At 39.2% G+C, this 19,351-nt stretch overlaps 1 protein-coding gene across 3 annotated transcripts in view; it reads right to left on the reverse strand.

The window, feature by feature from the left end:
* The window catches only part of ALKBH8 (alkB homolog 8, tRNA methyltransferase), a 45,428-nt gene that overhangs the window by 8,141 nt on the left and 17,936 nt on the right, over window positions 1–19,351 (reverse strand). For all 3 annotated transcript variants that reach the window (XM_056492289.1, XM_056492300.1, XM_056492295.1), the window contains 3 exons: window positions 6,944–7,050; window positions 3,848–4,002; window positions 2,749–3,014 (listed from right to left, as the gene is read on the reverse strand). In XM_056492289.1, the coding sequence (XP_056348264.1) occupies window positions 2,749–3,014; window positions 3,848–4,002; window positions 6,944–7,050 (528 nt within the window). The remainder of the gene's footprint in view (window positions 1–2,748; window positions 3,015–3,847; window positions 4,003–6,943; window positions 7,051–19,351) is intronic.

Genomic DNA, 19,351 nt, shown 5'->3' on the forward strand with positions numbered 1-19,351 from the left:
CACTGGAAACAAGGAGGCAAAGCTAAAGGGCATAGAAATTAATGAGATCATTGCAATAATATCAATGAAACCCTTGTGGTCATCAGGGGAATGGCTAAGGCTGAAACACTTTGTTCCATAAAAATAAAAGCTCTGCTTACAGATATGAATATTAAGCTTGAAAGCACTTAAATAAATTCCCCTAAGTGGGATTTGGTGGGAAGGGAATTGTGGAAAAACAACGTTAAAACCATGTCTCTTTTGCATTCATTTAAACAATAACAAGGTGGGCAAGATGAAAAAGTAATCTAAAACTCTGTTAAATTCAACCTTTCCCCAGCCCTTGTGCTAGCTACATCAGACATGGATTCCACTTCCAACTGTAACATCCCTAATCTGAATTTGTTTATCATGGAATTGCTGCTCTCTCACTGTGTCAGAATAATGCAGCCATTACAGCACTGTCACTTTGGCTGAGCGTAGATGGACTCTGCATTTCATTGTCACACGGGACACTCAAGTAGACAAGGCTGCATGGAATCATCCAGAGAAACTGAAGCAACTAAACAGCACAGCGGAGACGTTTCCAGACAGCACCTGAAGATTAAAACCATCAAGAGAGCTACCTTGGCTGTGATCTACCATTAGCACTGCTACTTAAACCATGAAAGTGCACAGTAACCTGTAAAGCACATTGCTTGCCTTCAGGAAATGCTTGCCTTGGGTTTTCAGTACTTCTGAGTCCCAAGCTACTGAGTTGTGCCAACAGTGCTTTACCCAATCCCTACACAATTCCTAATTTCACAGCACTGTTTTATTGCTTCTTTCCCAACAGAACCTGGGCTAAGAGCTCCATTACACTCTGCACAAAAAAGAGATATAGAATTTACTGAGTTTATGCCTGGATTTTATGCCTCCAACTAAAGAGTAGTAAATGAGGGAGAAAACTGATGTCCTGCATCTAGAGAGTGCTCCCTTTTATCCCAACAATGCACCTCATACATAAAAACCTTGTTATCCTTCACTCTCAGCTCCATAACTAAACCATGGTAGATGGAATTAACAGCACTTGAGATACCTTGTCAAAAGTTTAAAAACACCTGTAAACCCAACATACACAGTTTTCTTTAGCCACACTGGCTGCTCCAGAAAAATAATCTGGTAGAAAGCAGTCAAGTCCATCCTCCTGAGGCTCTGTGCTGATTTGCAGATGAAAACAGCCAAATGCATTTAAGAACCACTGGTTGTCACCAGGGGAAAATAAAATGTCAAGGGAGGCCTACTGAATGAAGCAATTCCCAGATTCTATTTTTCAACTGTTTCAAGTGCTTCTTTAATAGTTTCCTCCCCTTCACTCTTATTTCTAATGTTTTTATTTCTCCTGCAGACACATATGAAATTAGATAACTCCTAAAGTAATAGAGGAGAGGAGCTGGCTTTCCCTTGACTGCCAGCCAACATGTGATCTTTCCTTTCCTTAGCTGGTTAACTGTGGGGTCCAGAAAACAGACTGGTGCTGGCAATTTCTAAACACAGTAGGCTTGCATTAATTTCACTTTAAAAGTCTAACACAAACCTCCCCATTTGCAATTTACCAAATCCATTCTAGGACCAGCTGACCTCTATGATACCCTGATAAATGTTTCTCCTCTCTAGTTAGTCTTGCTGTTTTTTCTTACAGGAGTCAGGACTGAAAGACTAAAAGACTGAAAGGTACTGAAATAAATAATTAGGCTACAACAGTCGGGCATAAAGATGCCTTCTTATTAATTGGTCGATGTTGTTCTAGCCCATAAGAACAGTAAGGGAAGTAATTTACTAACACAAACAGCATTGTAAATAACAACTTGTCATTTTTAGCTGAATATATATATAACAGGATAGAAACTCCTGAAACAGAAAAACAGCTCAAGTTTTATTATCAATAATGAATGCTTTGCCCTACATAGAAGTTTTCAGATGGATGATGGGTTTCAGAGTGTTTCACAGGACAAACGTGAAAGAATCAGACAATCCTGGAACAGGACAGAGGAGATGCCATAACACACACTCCTCTGAGATTTCTTTGGGGTTAGAACAATGGCAAGTTTGACTTTTTTATTTCCTCCAAAACCATCTTTTAAATATATGCAATAAAAGCTATCTCTTGGTTCATATTTGTACATACTTCATCTCTCCGCAAGAATTATGTCAGAACTGTCTAAAAGTGAAGAAAAGGGAGTGAAAGGCCAGAAAAATGTACCAAAGTTGAGATCTCCCTGTGAATTTTATGCTGGCATATTTATTGGGCCTGTGCACAGAGCCAGAGGTGGAACAGCCAAACATGACATCATTCAGAAATGAGACGTGTCACTAGGCCACAGGGAACTGAAGAGGTCATGAAGAATAGCATTGCCCATGGAGATTTCATCCACTCACCAAACAAATGACAATTTTGTTGGAAGCATTCAAATTGTCCAACCATTTAATAAATTTATTCAACAAGGACAAAAAAAACATCCATTACTTTTCAATCCACTGCACCCATTACTATTTCTCTTAATGCATTTTGAATTACAGAGCAGAAGTGGCTTTGAAAAAAAGAAAAAGGTAATGCACATAATGAATACACGTGGAAACTTAAGACAATTGGTAATTGATCTTGGACCAGGAAATACCTTTCTGTTCTCGGCATTCTTCCATTGCCAGCCTGATCCCCAGCATGCTACAAGTGCATGGCAGAATAAACACCAGAACCAGTGAAAACAAATGACAGTAGCTACTACTTACCATGTACAAATCCTTGTTGATGCCAAGGTACTTCCCATTACCACAGCCAATATCAGCCACTATTGACCCTGTTGGCAAGGACCTGAGAAACTCTACAATTCGGGGCCATGGGCTATGCCTGGTACTGCTGAAGTGTGTGGCAATCTCTTCATACACCTTGTGTACATATTCTTGTTCCAGTTTTGAGGCCTCCATCTCATTCTGGGGAAATGAAGGTTGCACTGGTCTCTGCTGTCCTTTCTGGCTGTCACAGACAGATGGGTAAACTAGATACAGCAACAAATACAAAATATTAATTTTTTAAAGCAATTTCTCATTCATTAAGCATAATTAGTAAAATTAACTTAAAAGTAAAATATTAAAATGCAAAAAAATGCTTCATTTCTCCTTTACCTTTTAAAAACCGAAACATAGGTCAAACTACAGAAGTGTTTGATGACCTGAAAATAAGTAACCGGCCCACATGTACCAGAGGCTGTTTGCAGTGATCATTAATCGGCCATGTTAATGATGTTTACATTCTCAAAACCGAGATAGTGCCCTCAGTGCCAAAGACCACAACATCATCACAATTCAGCCTCTGAAATTCTGTTTTAAGGGCATAAATGGACTTCAGTTCCATGTAATCATTGAGCCACCTGTCTGTTATTATCTCTACTGCCCTAAGGCACTTTACATGGTTCTGTCACTGCTTCTCCTTCTCTAATGTACCTATTTTCTCAAAATTACAGGTCTCCTCAAAAAAAAAACCAAACAAACAAAAACCAAACCAATCAAAACTGAGGAAAAAAATTTGAAGCATAGTAGTTATTTCTATTTTGTTACATTATTAAGCACTTGAAATGTCAACGAAACACAAGACTCCAGATTACTTGTCTGGCTCTGGAGCAAGCCAAATACCTTCCTATGTAGAGAAACTCCAGCAACCACATGAATGCAACCAATTCAAGCCATATAGTATGCTATGAACCATCCAGGAATTGCTATGATGACTGTCAAAACTACCCAAAGGAGTCAAATAATATGCTCAAAAGAAGAAAAGCTACCTATTGGTGATAAAATAACAATTTTGACTAGAAGGTTGCCTCAAGGTACTTACTGCAATTGCAAGGGCTTCTCCTCACTTTCCTGAATGTAAATGATGTCCTTGTTTCCCTTCTATTTAATGTTAAATCTCCAACATCATTAGTGATTGTTCCAACTTTGTGCCCAAGTTCTGATGCCTGAATAACATCATATTTCCTCGGTGTGATCCTAAAATAACGGAATAATTCAATTTGCATCAGAAAAGAAAAAACAATCCATCTTTGTAAGAAGGCAATCCTTACACTCTGAGAGAAATGTGAGTACAACATCCTATTTAACAAACTTCTACCTCTCAGTTTTCAACTTACTCAATTTCAGAGAGAAAAGAGATGACACAAACTAAATAAGTATTGTTTAATTGCATATAATTACATTTCCCTTCCCTCCTTTGATTTCTTCCATAAAGTTTGATTGTTTATTTGTCTAGTACTGTTTATTTATTTATTTATTTTTGTCCTGTTTTGGCTGGGATAGAGTTAATTTTCTAAGCATCTGTGCTAACAGCAGTAGGTGTGTTTTGGATTTAGTACGAGAATGATGTTGGTAACACACTGATGTTGCAGTTGTTTCTCAGTAATACTTACTCTAAGTGAGGACTTTCCAGTTTCCCATGCTCTGGCACTGAGGAGGGGCAGGAGAAGCTGGGAGAGAGCATGGCCAGGACAGCTGACCCAAACTGGTCAGAGGGATATTCCATACCACAGAGCATCCTGCTCAGTGTATGAACTGGGAGATTGGCTGAGTATCAGTCAGTGGGGTAGTGAACAACTGCACTGTGCATCTCTTGTTGCTCTTGGGTTTTGTTCCTCTCTCTCTCACTTCCTTTCATTACTATTACTAGAACTTCCCAATGTCAAAAATAAAATGCTGCACACCCTCTTACTTGGCACAGAATGTAGTGTCAAGAATGCTAGGTTATCCAACAAAACATGGAAAACATCACTAATGAACTTATTCAGAAAAGTCAGAATTTTATTTTCACCTATGAGTCAAAAATACATCTTTCATCCTCCTCGATGACACTGCATAGCTTATTTCTAAACCATGTATTTCTCTTTTACAAAGAGCTGAACAAAAATACTTTTCCTGTGCACTTAGTTAATGGGGTCAAAACAAAGTCTCTAATTCCTTGGCATCCAAGCATACACACCGAAAACATGTCCAGATTAATTTCAAAACTGACTCTAGTGCTCTTATAATTTGACTTCTGAGGTGTAGATAAAAGGCATCACAAAAATACATTTTGACATTAAGTATGCAAGTGAATTAGTTACAACTTCTCGCTGGATGATTTTAATTTTGTTTACAATACAACATTCCAGTGGCATGATGCAAGGCTTACTCCAGCTAAGTATTTTGACCCACTACTGCTTTTAAAAAACATATAGAAAAACTATATTTAGGAAAGGTGGACAAGAACTGGCATGAGAACCACTTGTACGTGAGCAGAAAGGTCTGGGATCTTAATTTTCAATGCAGTTTACTCATTGGTTCTCAAAAGACAACCATCACTTGAAGGTACAAGGGAGTTAAGTAATAATCTCATTCCAGGTTTTAATAGACAGATGCACTACTCCAACCTCAGTGGTGGCTGGCAAGTCCTGCAAGTGCCCAGCATGCATCCTTCTGCCTCCTGAGAGTGCAGCTGCCCAGGGCTGGCTTGGAAAGGGCAGAGCTGGTAGCCCTGGAGAAACCTGAGGCCTCAGAAAGGGCAAGCCCTCCCTCCCCTGGGAGCTGTGTTTAAATGGAAGCTATCCCACTGGCCCTTGTTCCAGTTACAGCCTCAGATGCATCCCCAGCTCTGTCTGTGCATGGCCACTACCTTGACCCTGGCTGGTGTTCCACCTGGCCTCAGCATGGCCCATGGAGATGCCTGGGGCTGGGGCTGCCCATCAGCTTCCCTGGCCAGCAAAGTCACTGACATGGAAACTGCACTGTGCTCTCAGAGCTGTGCATGACCTTTCCAAAAGACAACTGACACCATTTGACAGGACAGCATAAGAAGCTTACAATGCTGGTACCCATATTCAGTCCTGTACATCAAACAAAAAGGGAGTTCACTGCCCTGGGCTTCTATAGCAATGCACATCAGAGGGACCAAGTGCTTTGTACAACTATTTAATTAACTAATTAATTTAACAAGGGAATATACAGGTGATATAAGAGCTCTATAAAATTAACAATATAAGTGTTATCAGGGAGTTCATATTCACTTCGTTTCATAGAACATATTAACTGGCAAAATTAAAAGGCAAAAAATTTCTGCCAATAAAAGGATTTGGTGTATAATTTATGCAGAATGTAATTAGCATCTCCAATTGACTGCTGAACCAGTGACAGTTTGGGTCAAAAAGGAAGAAATTACTTACTCTGGGCATTTCTGTCCAATACAGGGTTGCCATATGCTCTTGAAATGCATTACTGTCACACTCAGAGCTCACAAAGGTTTTAGCCTTTTTGCCAATTTCAGCACTCCAATTGTAAGTATGTCCCAGTGGTGCACAATTTTAAAAGCATGTATTTAAATTCTACAATAAGCAATGCCCCAAGACATATTCAAGAAATCTCTTCCCAGCATCCCAAAACTGCTCAGTGCAGTCTTACCAAGCAGCTAAAGTGTCCCTAAAGCATCTGGGAACAGCTCAGGAAGACTCCCCTCTGCAACCCTCAGGCTCTCAGTGCAGGGGAAGTCAATCTCTTAAACTAGTCCCTCTCTTAAGCCTTTGGCATATGTGATCCAATGGGAAAACTTGTGGGCTGAAAAGAGCTAAAGGGAATGGTGACACTAATTGCACTACAATCAATTCTTTGCCAGCTCAGAGTCATTGAGAACTTTCACACTGCAGATGTGAGAACGATTTCCGACTGAAAGCTCACTTGTAACAGCAGCAGGAAACTGCACCTCAGGGACTGGCAATTAGCTTCCTAAATCCCCAAGTTTTTCTGTTTAACCTAAGCAGCATCTGAGCAGGAGAGTGGATTTGTATATTAATTGTAAAACTTGACTTGATTTCTTTCAGGCAATTTTAAACACAGAATGTCATTAAAAAAGCAAACAAATAACATTTATTATTCCTCTATTATCAGCAGTGCAGGTACTCTTACATACCCATGTGTCCACAGGTATCTGGATTCTCCAGTCATGACCAATAAACTGCATCGGGGCAACATAATTGCCACTGTATGGCCATCAGGGTGTTTGAAATCCATCACAATCTAAAAAGAAACAAAACCAGCCACCATGAATGAGCATGACTTATATAGCTCCTTAGACAAGCAGGTATTCTCAAGTCCTAGCTTTGTTTGTATCTCTAATGTATTCAACTGAATGAATACTGCTATGAAAGTTACATATTTCCTAGGGATGCAAAAGTCGTCAGGTCTCCTGCCCTAAAGCTCCCTCCTTTCAGCACTATGTTCACATCTCAGGCAGTCACAAATATGTGTATATAGAGGTAATTAAAATTACACATCAATTTCATTTCATTTCACAATAAAAACATTGTAAGAACAGTAGCACTGTTCAATCTCTGTGTATCCCTGTGAGGCAGGAAAGGACTGCCATCCCTCAGCTAAAGGCAGCAGCATGAGAGGGCTCATTTGCTGTATTTCAAGCATCTGAAAGTTATGTACCTGGACAAAGGCCATCAGCTACTGTTTTTTTGTAATATCTATGCAGAGAGACAAGTTTCTCCACGGGGTTATTCATTCTAGTGTAAAATGTAGAGCTAAGTGATGTGGAATGACCCTATGCCCTCTGGAATTGCCTATCCATTCACAGTGGATGAGCTGAGACAATTAGCTCAGTAGATACACAACACTGAGATAAGCAGTATTAAGTGAGAGAAATAACTTCCAACCTGCCCAAATTCTTGGAGATTTGAAGCACAACAAGCACATCCCAAGATTCTGACTAACATGCCAACTATCAGACCATCCTTTTATTATCTGCCATCTGGCTTCCAGCCATGGCAATACACTGAGGTAACACTTTCAGCTTTATTCCAATTTCACAGCCCAGATGGCAGTGGTACATTTTGCTTCTGCTTGGGCTAGAAATGTTATCCTTTTACATTTCCCAAATGAGAGTAACTCTTGCTGTGGAAAATAAGAAGCAGGTCATTTAAGCAAGCCAAATGAGTTACAGAAGACTTACTGAAAAAGAAAAGTGGCCAAAACCTATTCAAGTTAGCAGTTCCTGGTACACTGGAGAATTAGCACCATGAAAATGCTGCCATCTGATTTGTAACCTACTAAGTATGCAATTTAAAAGCAGTCTTACTCCATCCAGTATGCCAGATTAAAACAAATTAGGCAGTTCTCCTTCTGTGTACAGATGCTTTTAACAAAGGAAAAACAGTGGCACAATCATCAGTCATTCAGCACAAAAACTCAGCATGACAGAGACTGAATAAGCAAGACTCTTAAACACTACAAATTGCCACTAACAATAATTACTATTTAATGTTGTGCACACTGAAGCAAAGCACAATGGCATTTACATTTTAGGAAAAAAATTATTTATGCTGTACTACCACTCACACAGCTTCTCCTGTTGGGCTATCTAAATTTAAGGGAAAAATTAAGGGAAAAATTAAGGGAAAAAATTACGAACAGTGGGGTTGAAAAGGGTAGAGAGATATCGGGGGAAGTGTGATAAAGTGTAACTATAAGCTTTGATTAATGAGCATGAAACATTTCAATAGCTACACAAAGAGATGAATGGCAGCCACTTGCTACTGTACTCCTTCCCTTGGACTTTGCAATTCCTTCTAGGAAACCTCAAAGAAGCATGGGGTGAAGAAAGAAAATACAGTGGGCTTTACAAATCTGATGGGGATGCTGTCCTGTAAAGCACAAGTAGCAGCAGGTCTCTGTAAAAAGATGCTGCTATCTGGTAAGGCAAATAAATCAGAAGATAACTAATCAGGACCAGCAAGTAAAGAAAGAAAAATCAAGAAAAGAAAAGAAATGGGGAGTGAAGTGGTAGGATGAAATGTGTCAGATGATGCCTCAGTTGGTCTTTTGCCTCTTGGCTCACTGCTGCTGGGGACAGATGTGAGAGGACAAGATAGAGTCCAGGTTCTTCAGCAGTATGGCATAATAAACTGAACACAAGAATGTCTAGATTCCTTCCTGGAAGGAATCCTGTTACACCACTGGTCCTATTTCTGAGTCAGTAGTAACTACAAAGCTCTGCTCTTGCAGATGATATTAAAGAACTATACTTTATCCATGAATCAGTGAGGAGACCTCTAATGAGTCCCTTGCATTTCCCCAGTTCCCATCTCCCTCCAGGGCCCAAAAGAGGACCTTGTTCCCTTTCACTTCCACATGCCAGGTTGATGACTCCATGTGAAGTAGTAGGAAACAACAGTAACTCCAGCTCCCTACCTTCTCTGCTGTTTTACCTCATTCAATTCCTCTCCAATTCCTTTTCCTCAACCATCTGTGTGGCCCCAGAGTCTCTTCAGAGGAGATGCTCCTGAAACTCTTCCTTTAAACATCTGTGCATCCAAAACAACAGAGGGGCAGAGTGCATATAGGCAGGTGACACATTGGGAATGAGAGGCCACAAAACTACCCCTGGCAGCTGGATTTTCAGGCAGCAGCAGCAGGAAAATAGAGAAGAGCATGTTCTCCTGGCTGAATTTCAACTACACTAACCCAACAAGAAATACATGAAACAAAAATTCTGATGGTGCAGAATTTGAGGCTGCAAAGCAAGAATTTTTCTTGGTAAAACCTAGTCCTCACAGAATCCTAGCTCTGTTCCTGCTCCCTACTTTTCCGGGAAGGGAAAGCTTCTGTACTATAATCTCACTGTGTGTAGCTGCTCCCTATCTAACTGAATTTCATCCTAATGAAAAGCTGTGATGATTTGGGAAGAAAAATAGAAATAAAATATTAATTTGCTTGCAAATGGGCAATGACATCAAGCAATTAGCAGTAATTAAAACAGTCAAAAATCTGAAACTGACTTTTGCTTATGAAGCAGACTCAGGTCCTCAGCTAGAATATATTAAGGTTTTCCACTGATCTATTAACAACAAATTTGACATTGCAATTGAGACAGAATAAAATTTAAGGAACATCTGAAGAAAATTATAATTCCTATGCTTCATTCCTTTACCTAGGTTAAGCACACCTGAATGCTTAAAAAACCCAAGCAGGAGTACTTCTTCTATTCTTTGTTTACAGCACACTAAAAAACATTCAACCCAGAAAGATTTCTGAAGAACTCTGTTCTTATCTCTGGCAAGTCTGTTACTGACTGAATTAGATAACATTCCCACACTCCTCTATGTGTCTTTATCCTGGCAGAGCATTCTCAATTGTCACTGTCAAACAGACATGCACACAGAAGATTAACGCATTTGGTCCTCTTTTTCATTTACTAAGGACTTACAATCAATAAAGTAACTTTGCCACTGCTGAATCAATCTGCTTCATGACAGCTTTGCTCCACAGAAGCTATTTCCAATTACTATTTTTGTTTTTACCTATTTTCTTTTTTCTCTTAGATGGCAGAGTCAATAGAGATCAAATTTCCAGCTAGCTCATGGTGCATCATCCAAGGATTAATCAAAAAATGAAAACAGTGGGTGCTATATAAGTTTTAGCATTTTCCCTTCTACTATGGAAAAAGTGGGTCTTTGAATATAGCAAAAAAAAAAAAAAAAACTTAAAAGAAACAAACAGCTAACATCTACTTGTGGTTTTAAATGACTCGTTATGATGCCAAATTATTTAAGAGAGAGTGTTCATGACAAGGGAGCACATGAAGCAATAAACAGCTTTCAAGGATGGCTAAACAACAAAGCAAAGAGACACCCACATCACGAACATTGTTCCTGTGGCATCAAGTACAGCAAAGTGCAAAAATCAGAAAATAATCCAACATAAGAAGGGAATAAAGTATCTTCTTCTTAACACTTCAGGGTGCAGAAGTCTGCACCACCTTTCAGTGCAGTGGTGCTGTACTTCATGAAAGAGTAGGAGGATGAAGGTGAATGACTGGTCTATCAAACAAGTAAAGATTTAAAGCTAAAACAGAAATAATGCAACAGAGCTACAAGGACAATGTCAATAAGAAATTCACAGCTACAGTGGGGATTGACAATTATTTTTCTAAGCTTTGTCTCTGATGCAATTTGTATTTGATGTTAATAGACTACCTTAGACGAAACATACTCTAAAGCTAAAAAAAGTACAATGTGGAATGCTTCTCAAGTTTCTGACATTATTTACTGAATGTTCAGAGAGCAAAGACAGATTATCAGCCTACATAACAGTTTCCCACATGTAAAACAGATGAAAAAGAATGTCTACTTCAAAGACAGCTGAGAGGTTTAAAGCCCACACATGGAGCTTGAACAACACAGTGGGGCTCTATGCAGAGACAAGAGCCTGCTGGCTCACACAGGACCAAGGCAATTAATTGGTAACATACAGCACCTTCCACTGCAAAAACCATGCTAAATTAGTAAAACTGGGATTCAGAAAATGCTGAATTTTCAAAGGAAAGCAATTAGGATTCCCTTTCCTGAATAATCCACATCATAGCAAATTTACCTTATGTAATATATGCAGATATTTACATAGTGTATCATGTTCTCTGGCCATACTTCAGAAAACGAGTGCAGCACTGACAATCGTGACGATGAAATATTTCAGTACTGCCTTTCTCAAAAATCTCTCAACACATGTGCAGGCCTCCCCCATATCAGATCTATACCAAAGCTCTTGCTAAGCCTGTTTATCCACTTAGGCACTATGGTGGTATTACTCAGATGCTTTATACACTTACTAGGCTTTCTTTCTTCAATCCATGTAACATGTTACTATCTTCGTGAATTCTCTGTCATTTTAAGTATCTATGCATTTCTTCCTCTTAATCAAAGTCTAGCATATAAGTGTTTAAAATATTTCAATATATGGACAGCACTTCATTCCTTTATATGAGGTCTCACCTTGTTATGATTTTCTTGTTAAGCCCACAGAGTTGAGTGCACCCATTGAACAGCACATTAGTATCTCTCCTAGTTAGTCTGTATGCCATTGACTCCATGATACAAATTGCCTTATTGTCTGGCCTCTAAGATTCAGGCAGTGCACAAGAAGAGAAAAACTATTGTAATTTTCAAGCTAACCAGGGTGTTGGATGGAGGAGCTTCTAATCCTCTACAAACGTTGTCACAGCTAGCTGGAATATACACCACTGTCCTTTTGTACACAGGGATTCATCTCTGGAGGTTTACCAACTCCAAGTTATTAGAAATTATCAGTCACCTCACTCAGCTGGATGCCAGCTCCTTGTAATATCCAATGAGGTGGCTGCTCTGCCCAGCCTTGGCAGAGGTTGAGATGCTGGTGGAATACTTCTGGCAGCCAACTTTTGACTGCTGCTGTTCTCACTCCAAGATCACTCACAGTTGCTACAAATTTTTGTGCTTCACTCATATGTTTTCTCACGCTGAATCCTTGTTTCAAAAGCCTCTAAGTATTTCAGTTCCTACTGCTTCTAAAAATATCAAGTTTCTTTTGCATGTGAGGACATTACCTGTCTTTGCACCCTCCCAGATCATTACCTGTGTTAAAACTCAATGCTGAATATTAGACCCACATATAAAATGCTTTCAATCCCTACAGTAGAAGACAATAGTTGCATTACCATTGCTCCCCTCTCTCTCTCCCCCAATAATTATCGATCTCTTCTTTCTGGACTGTGCTATCTGACCCAAGCATAAAACCTTGATGTCTTCGTGAATCCATAGTCAAAGAGTCTGTCAGGTTCCCAACAAGAACCAATTTATTCATTCTCACTAATATTTCATCTTCATCCATTAATAAATTGCCTCTCTAGCTCTTAGCTTAAACTCTTTTAGTGCACAAAAAGCAAAAAGGCTAATGCTGTTAGTCTTCATCTAATTTATTTTACTGATTTAGCCTCCTCTGCAGTTTTTTCCATTCTTCCAAGCCATGTATCTTCCCTCACCAAGGTGCTACTACACAGACATACAGGGAATTGCATCCAACTATACCAGGGCAGAATGTGCCTGTAATTCACCAAATCATTCATCCTCCATTCCAAAGGAAAGAAAATTTCTAAGGTTTTGCATTACTGCCTTCAAATGGAGTACTATTAAACGGATGAGCACAAGAGGACTCCTAACATCCTGACCCTGATGGCCTCCAGAGGGCTCAGTCTGTTAAGATATGAAGCCCAGACAGCATAAGAAAACAGTTCTGTGTCCTCAATTATATCTCCTCAGACTTGCACTTAATGTATTACTCTATGTCCTGAAAGCAAATAATCCTTATTTACATGTCTAATTCTGTACCAAATGTCCACCAAGAAACCACTTAACAAGTCCTTACAACACAGACACAGCTGCTCTGTAACAAGCACAAATTTATATGCAAGTATGATATTTAGAGGATCCTAAATGTGGTAGCACATGGTCTGTGTGATGCAGTGGCATATCTGTGGTGTGGTGTATCTGTGATTCTTCCACTCATTTAGAAAAAGTTCTCAAGAGACTTTCAATATCTAAGTAGAAAGAGAAACACTTCAGAATTCAAAATGCACGTCTCACCTTTCTAAACCATTGATTGTTTACCAATATCTGTGGAAATACACACAATTCTCACGTTACTGCAGTTGCAAATACAGATAAGCAGGACTCCCTTCAACTGTAATTTTGTGTCCATTCCACACTACCTATACATTTATCATCCTGTCATCAAACATTCCAGGCTTTAATTGCAAGTTATCTACAGCAGAAGCAGTGTGAGGAACAGTGAATAAAGCCTCCATGCAATATAAACAATAATCGATACAGCAAAAACCAGGCTTTGGCTGAGTAATTTTGCCAAACATGGAATAGAACAGGAAAGTCTAATTTGCAGGAAAGAGGACCTGAAATATTTACAGCAAAGTGTAAACTCATAACAAGTACTAGTACAGCACAGACCCACCAGCTGTTGTAAAATAGCCCAAGTGCTTGCAGGTTCAGTGTATTTCAAGGCATGGGTAAAACATGCTGCATGTTTATTATCCAACACTGTGGAAAACCATCTTGCCTCACTCTCTACAAACATTGGGAGTTTTCATTAAACCTTATTCTCCTCTGCAGGTCTCAGCTTTCTGCTTGCAGTGCTGAAGTAAAGGAATTCAGGCTAACTTTAAGTCTATGGTGGAAATAGGCAGATGAGTTCAAGATGAAGATCTACACTTGGCCTCAGATTTTTAAAACAACCCATTAGGGAACTGAAACCTATGAATTATCCCATAGGCTGGACTGACTCAATCCCCATTGATTACAGAGAAGCTCAGGCATGCAGTGCACAGGTACACACCTACTTGTAAACACTAAAATTTCAGTGTCTTAACCCTGGACTAAATACCACTGACAACAAGTTATTAAATAAGGCATCCAAATATGGATTCAGCAGATGCTTCAACTCTGTTTAGAACAGTTCTGCTTTAATTTAAACCTCTTCCTGAACTATTATCATCACTAAAATCCTGGCCCCTACTACTGAGAAAGTAGTATGGAAACAGTGTGGTGCTGAATATCTGTAATTCAAACAGATGAAATGATGAATTTATACACTCATTGTTTGAAACAAAGGTCAGCTAATCCTTTTCATACCTGCATCTAACAGCTGTCCCAGAGATCATTACAATAAAAGAGAACTGCCAGGACACAAGACATGCAAACTGTGTCTTCCCAAACTAATTCTTGCATCATGTATCATAAGGGCTGACAAGACATGGTTTTTAATCCATTGCTATAGAAACTACCATATGGTCTTTTTCTTAATCCTCTACATTTTCACCGTAAAGGGAAATCTACTGAGGAACAAGATCTAGGCATGAATTTTAAGAAATTGCTTACATATATTAAGAAATCTCATTCCTTAGCAGTCAAAAGCATAAAACCCTCAACCCACCAAAATAGAAAATATAAAAAAAAAAAAAAAACCCAAACAATTAATGAAAGCCAATGAAAGCCATCTTCTTAGTTAATGATGTCTCCTGTGGCCATAAAGTATAATTCAAAGCACTGCATGACACAAAGATATTTCTTTAAAATCATTCAAAGAAAACTGTTTTATCAATTACTCAATTGCTATGTTTCACCCCACAGAGGTCCCACACATCTGACATACACATGTTATTTTAAAGCAGGGAAAACAACCATAAAGGAAAAACACATTCTGAAATTTGGATAGGCAGTATTCCACACTGCTGATTTTCATCATAAACAATGTCATCTCTTTCTTCTGTCATTCCCTCCATCTGCTTCATTAGCACAATGTCTTGTCTTCTCATAATGCAGCCAAAAGTTACACAAAAGGGCTCTAACCAGGGCCTCAACATCTGGCCCTGAATTTACAACCAACTGTGTGAATGCACATGGCAGAGTCGCAGGCAGAAACAGGAAGGGCAGGAGGAACAAGAACACCTCCCAGGGAACTGCCAAATGCCCAGTTTTCTGCTTTTTGCTGCACCATCAACCTTGGTTTCCTCCAACCATTCCTCTGCCAGCAAACAGACCAGGGTTTTCCCTGCACTGGCCCTGAGCAGCACCAACTTGCTTCTCTGCTAAGGGCACAACTTTCCCACTGACAGAATCCTTCAGCATCACAGGTCTGACAGCTCCAGCACACTTCAACTGCTCAAAATTGCCAGTTCCTCAGCAAAAGTTTCAACTCTACTGCAACAAGAGCTCTGTAGAGAAACCCCTCCTAAAACACAGCTGGTAAGAAAAACAGAAACAGAACATTACAGCATGCAAAATACTCAGATATGTAAAGATAGTATAAATGTAGACAGAATTCAAACCCCATGTGCTACACTTACTGCTACTACAAAGTCCTGTCCAAAGCCAAGAGAGACAATACACCACAGCAGGAGCTTAACAAGTTAAGCTTGTTTCTTTGCTTATAGGCTACTTGTGATTATTTTTATTGACTGACTAGGCATTTCTACATGAAATTTGCCACAGTCGTAAAATAGGCTCCTGTGACAACAGAGATGACATCAACAGCTAATGAAATTAGATTTCCTTATTGAATTCCAAAATTGAAGTAGAGTTGAAATGTGACAGCTAAAGATAACAACCTTTTAATGTTCCAGTTCAGCTTGTTTGCTGTTAATTGGTAGCAGACACCAGGATTCCATTTCACTCAGCAAGTACTGATCTAAAAATAACATGTGGAATTCAAGTAACTTCCACTGATTAACCTCTTGACAAAATAAAAAAATCCTTTAAAAAAATTAAGAAATTAGTAACTACTAAAAAACAGCAGAGGTTTCTATTAAAAAATTGAACTATATTTCAAGAATAACAACTCAAAACCTGACTCAAAAACAATTTCTGCTGTAAAAATACCAATTGAAAAATAAATTCAAATGCTCTGTTAGTTTTCATAAAATCATAGAATGGCTTGGTTTGGAAGTGACCTTCAAAAGTATCTAGTTCTAAATCCCCTGCCAGGGGCAGGGACACATTCCACTCCCCAGCTCAGAGCACCATCCAGGTATGGCCATGAACCCTTCCATGGGTTCAACCGTTCTGATGGGGCATTCACAACTTTCAGCGTCTCACCAGCCTCACAGCAAAGAATTTCTTCCTAATATCTAATCTAAATCTATCCTCTTTCATTCCACATTTTGTCACTACACTCCCTGATAAAGAATCCCTGTCCAACTTTTCTGTAGGCCCGTTTTAAGTAGCAGAAAACTCCCCAGTCCTCTCTTCCTTAGGTTGAAAAATCCCAACTTTCTCACCCTATCTTCACAGCAAAAGCTGCAGCTCTATTATCATTTTCATGATCCTCCTCTAGACTATTTCCAAAAGGTCTGCTTAGAAGCTGGCAGGCCCAAAGCTGGATGCAGCACTCCAAGAGGGGTGTCATGAGAGCAGAACAGAGGGGGAGAATTCCCTCCCTCAATCTGTTAACCACACTGCTTTTGATGGTCTTCTATCTGATGCTTCTTTTATTTTATTACATTAACTGTATTTTTTTCCCTGGAATAAATAGAACCTTCATATTTAAACAGCTAATTCCTCTCACCACCACAGAAGAATGGTTCATGTATCATAGTGAAGGATACATAGGGAGGCATGAATTACAAAAAGAGAAAAATAAAAAAGGTTTTAATTTAAAATGAGTGGTACTGTATACCATAATATAATGTTTTTTCCAAGATTGTTACCTATCTACATTTTTCCTACCACATGAAAACCAATTAGAAATATGTAGCAATAGCTATGGAATAGCAAGACACTTTTTAGAGAGTACATTTGCTTCCACTGAAAAATTCAGTATCTGTATTTGTGTGTCACGGTAGTGCCTTAACAGCCAGACGTCTGAGAATTGAAAATGAAATGGTGCAGCCTCAGCATACAAAATAAGCACACTACAGAAACAGCAAATAGCCTGGAGACAACAGGTTCTGTTGAAACAGAATCAAGTTGGTAAAGGAATTAAGAGGAAGTTGTCCTTCATTATTTAGCAGTTATGACCCCAATCAGAAAATCATAAGCTCTACTGCAGACTGCAAACATTTTAGAAAGTATTTCAGCCACAGCAGGAGTTTTCTCACAAACACACAAAATAACTGGAACCATATGACATTTTTATAGCATCTCTAATTATTTTTCTATGTGATATTGAGTGGATTTCATTTTCAAATTCTTCCTAATTGCAGTTTCTTTTATGTCTCCTTCCACATTCACCCTGGATACACTGCCCAGAGGACTTCAGGAAACAAAGAGAACATTCTTCCCACAACTCTTTCTCAACACTAAACAGCTCAAACAAAACACAGGATGCTAAAAAGAACAACCACCTGACTGTGAAGAAAGCAAACTGGTAGGAACCAGGAGGAGCTGCAGCTCTGCCTTTTCCCCCCAGTAGCCAAAATAATGGACTGTGAACAGGAAACAAAACCACTACGGAGAATGGAGTAAGGCAACTTCTATTTTAGCAGACCCAGAAGAAATAGCTAAGCAAGTCACAGCACATTCTGCAGATCAGAGATCCCACAGCAATCAAACCACAGGGTGCCTTCCTTCCTCAGCACTGAAGTAGCAGCTACTAGGCTTTGCATAGTGGGGAACAGCTTTATGGAAAGGCATGGGGGATGATAACTTTCTTCCTTCTGTGGAGAGGAAGGCAAGCTGGTATAAATCCAACAGAAGGGAGACAGGGGACCAACTTTTGCAGAGCTATTTACTTGGTACTGACTCACTGGTAGTAAATGCCCAGCCTCAGACAAAGAAACTGAAAACTGTGATGTCTCACCAATATGAAAGGGGAGCAAAAAAAAAGTGTATTTTTACATACAAAACTTTGAAATACGGTTCTGTCATAACTTAGCTTTGATTCTGTTCTTCCCAAGTAGCTGAGACAATGTCAGAGAAATCTCCTAGAGAAATAATGCTATCAAATCATTATTCTGGGGTCAATTCTGACCAAATGCTCCTCTTGTACCATCTCAACACAAATTGAAATTGATTAGCAGGTTCTACAGTTCTTGGGAAACAAATGCTTGTCTGCATTAATTGCACAGTGGGTGCCTTGCTCTTGTTTTAGCTAAGGGTAACAAGAGTTAGCCTATCAACAACCAAGGAGGTTTTTTTTTATTGCAGGACAAGCTCCCTCCAAATAGTTTACATGAAAGCTGGGCTTTCAGATCCTTCCAAAGGTTAAAATAACTCATCAGGTGGAAACATCAGTGAACAGAATCCTGTATGCAAAGGGGGAAGAAACATCCAGCACAGAAATAAAAACTCAGAACAGAGTGTTTCACCTTCCCCAAAAGAGGCAGTTAGACTGCTACAAGTATTCCCATGAAGGGGCTGCAGGCTTTGTTGCTTATCTCAAGAGGGTATATCTCAATGTTCAATTACATCAAAAGGAAGTTCTCCCTTGATTTTGGTGGTTATTATATCTCATCCAAGCTCAGTGACAGTCCATCATGGTATGACACAGACAGAAACAAACACACAGGACATATCTCTAAAGAGAAAGTTCAAACAGGAGAGACATATTTATGAAGCCTGATGCATTTAACTTGCAGTGTTCAGCACACCCTTCACATAGAGAAGTTCCTCATTAGTTTTCAAAAATTAAGTATCACTTTAAATGGAACAAACCAACTGAGCTTGGCATACAAGTCCATACATAAAGTCCATTTGGATTTCCAGCAAAAACCACTGCAAGTTGCTATTCTTCAAGAACAAATAAAATCCATGACTGTAAGACATGTTTCTTGAGTTGTGCCTGTGTTACAGATAGGAAAAGCACATTACTGAGCTTTAGGAATCCTACTTTATCTGAACAAAACTTCTACTCTCAGCATTAGGTTGTAGTGATTAAAATTAGTATCTTCCATTTGGGTTTAGAGACAATTTGATTCTGCCAACACAATCTTTTTAAATAGTGATGACTATTACTACTATTTCACCCACTACCATCATCCTGCCAGCACAGAGAG

This window comes from Oenanthe melanoleuca, chromosome 1 (assembly GCF_029582105.1).
Source record: "Oenanthe melanoleuca isolate GR-GAL-2019-014 chromosome 1, OMel1.0, whole genome shotgun sequence".
Taxonomy (NCBI): domain Eukaryota; kingdom Metazoa; phylum Chordata; class Aves; order Passeriformes; family Muscicapidae; genus Oenanthe; species Oenanthe melanoleuca.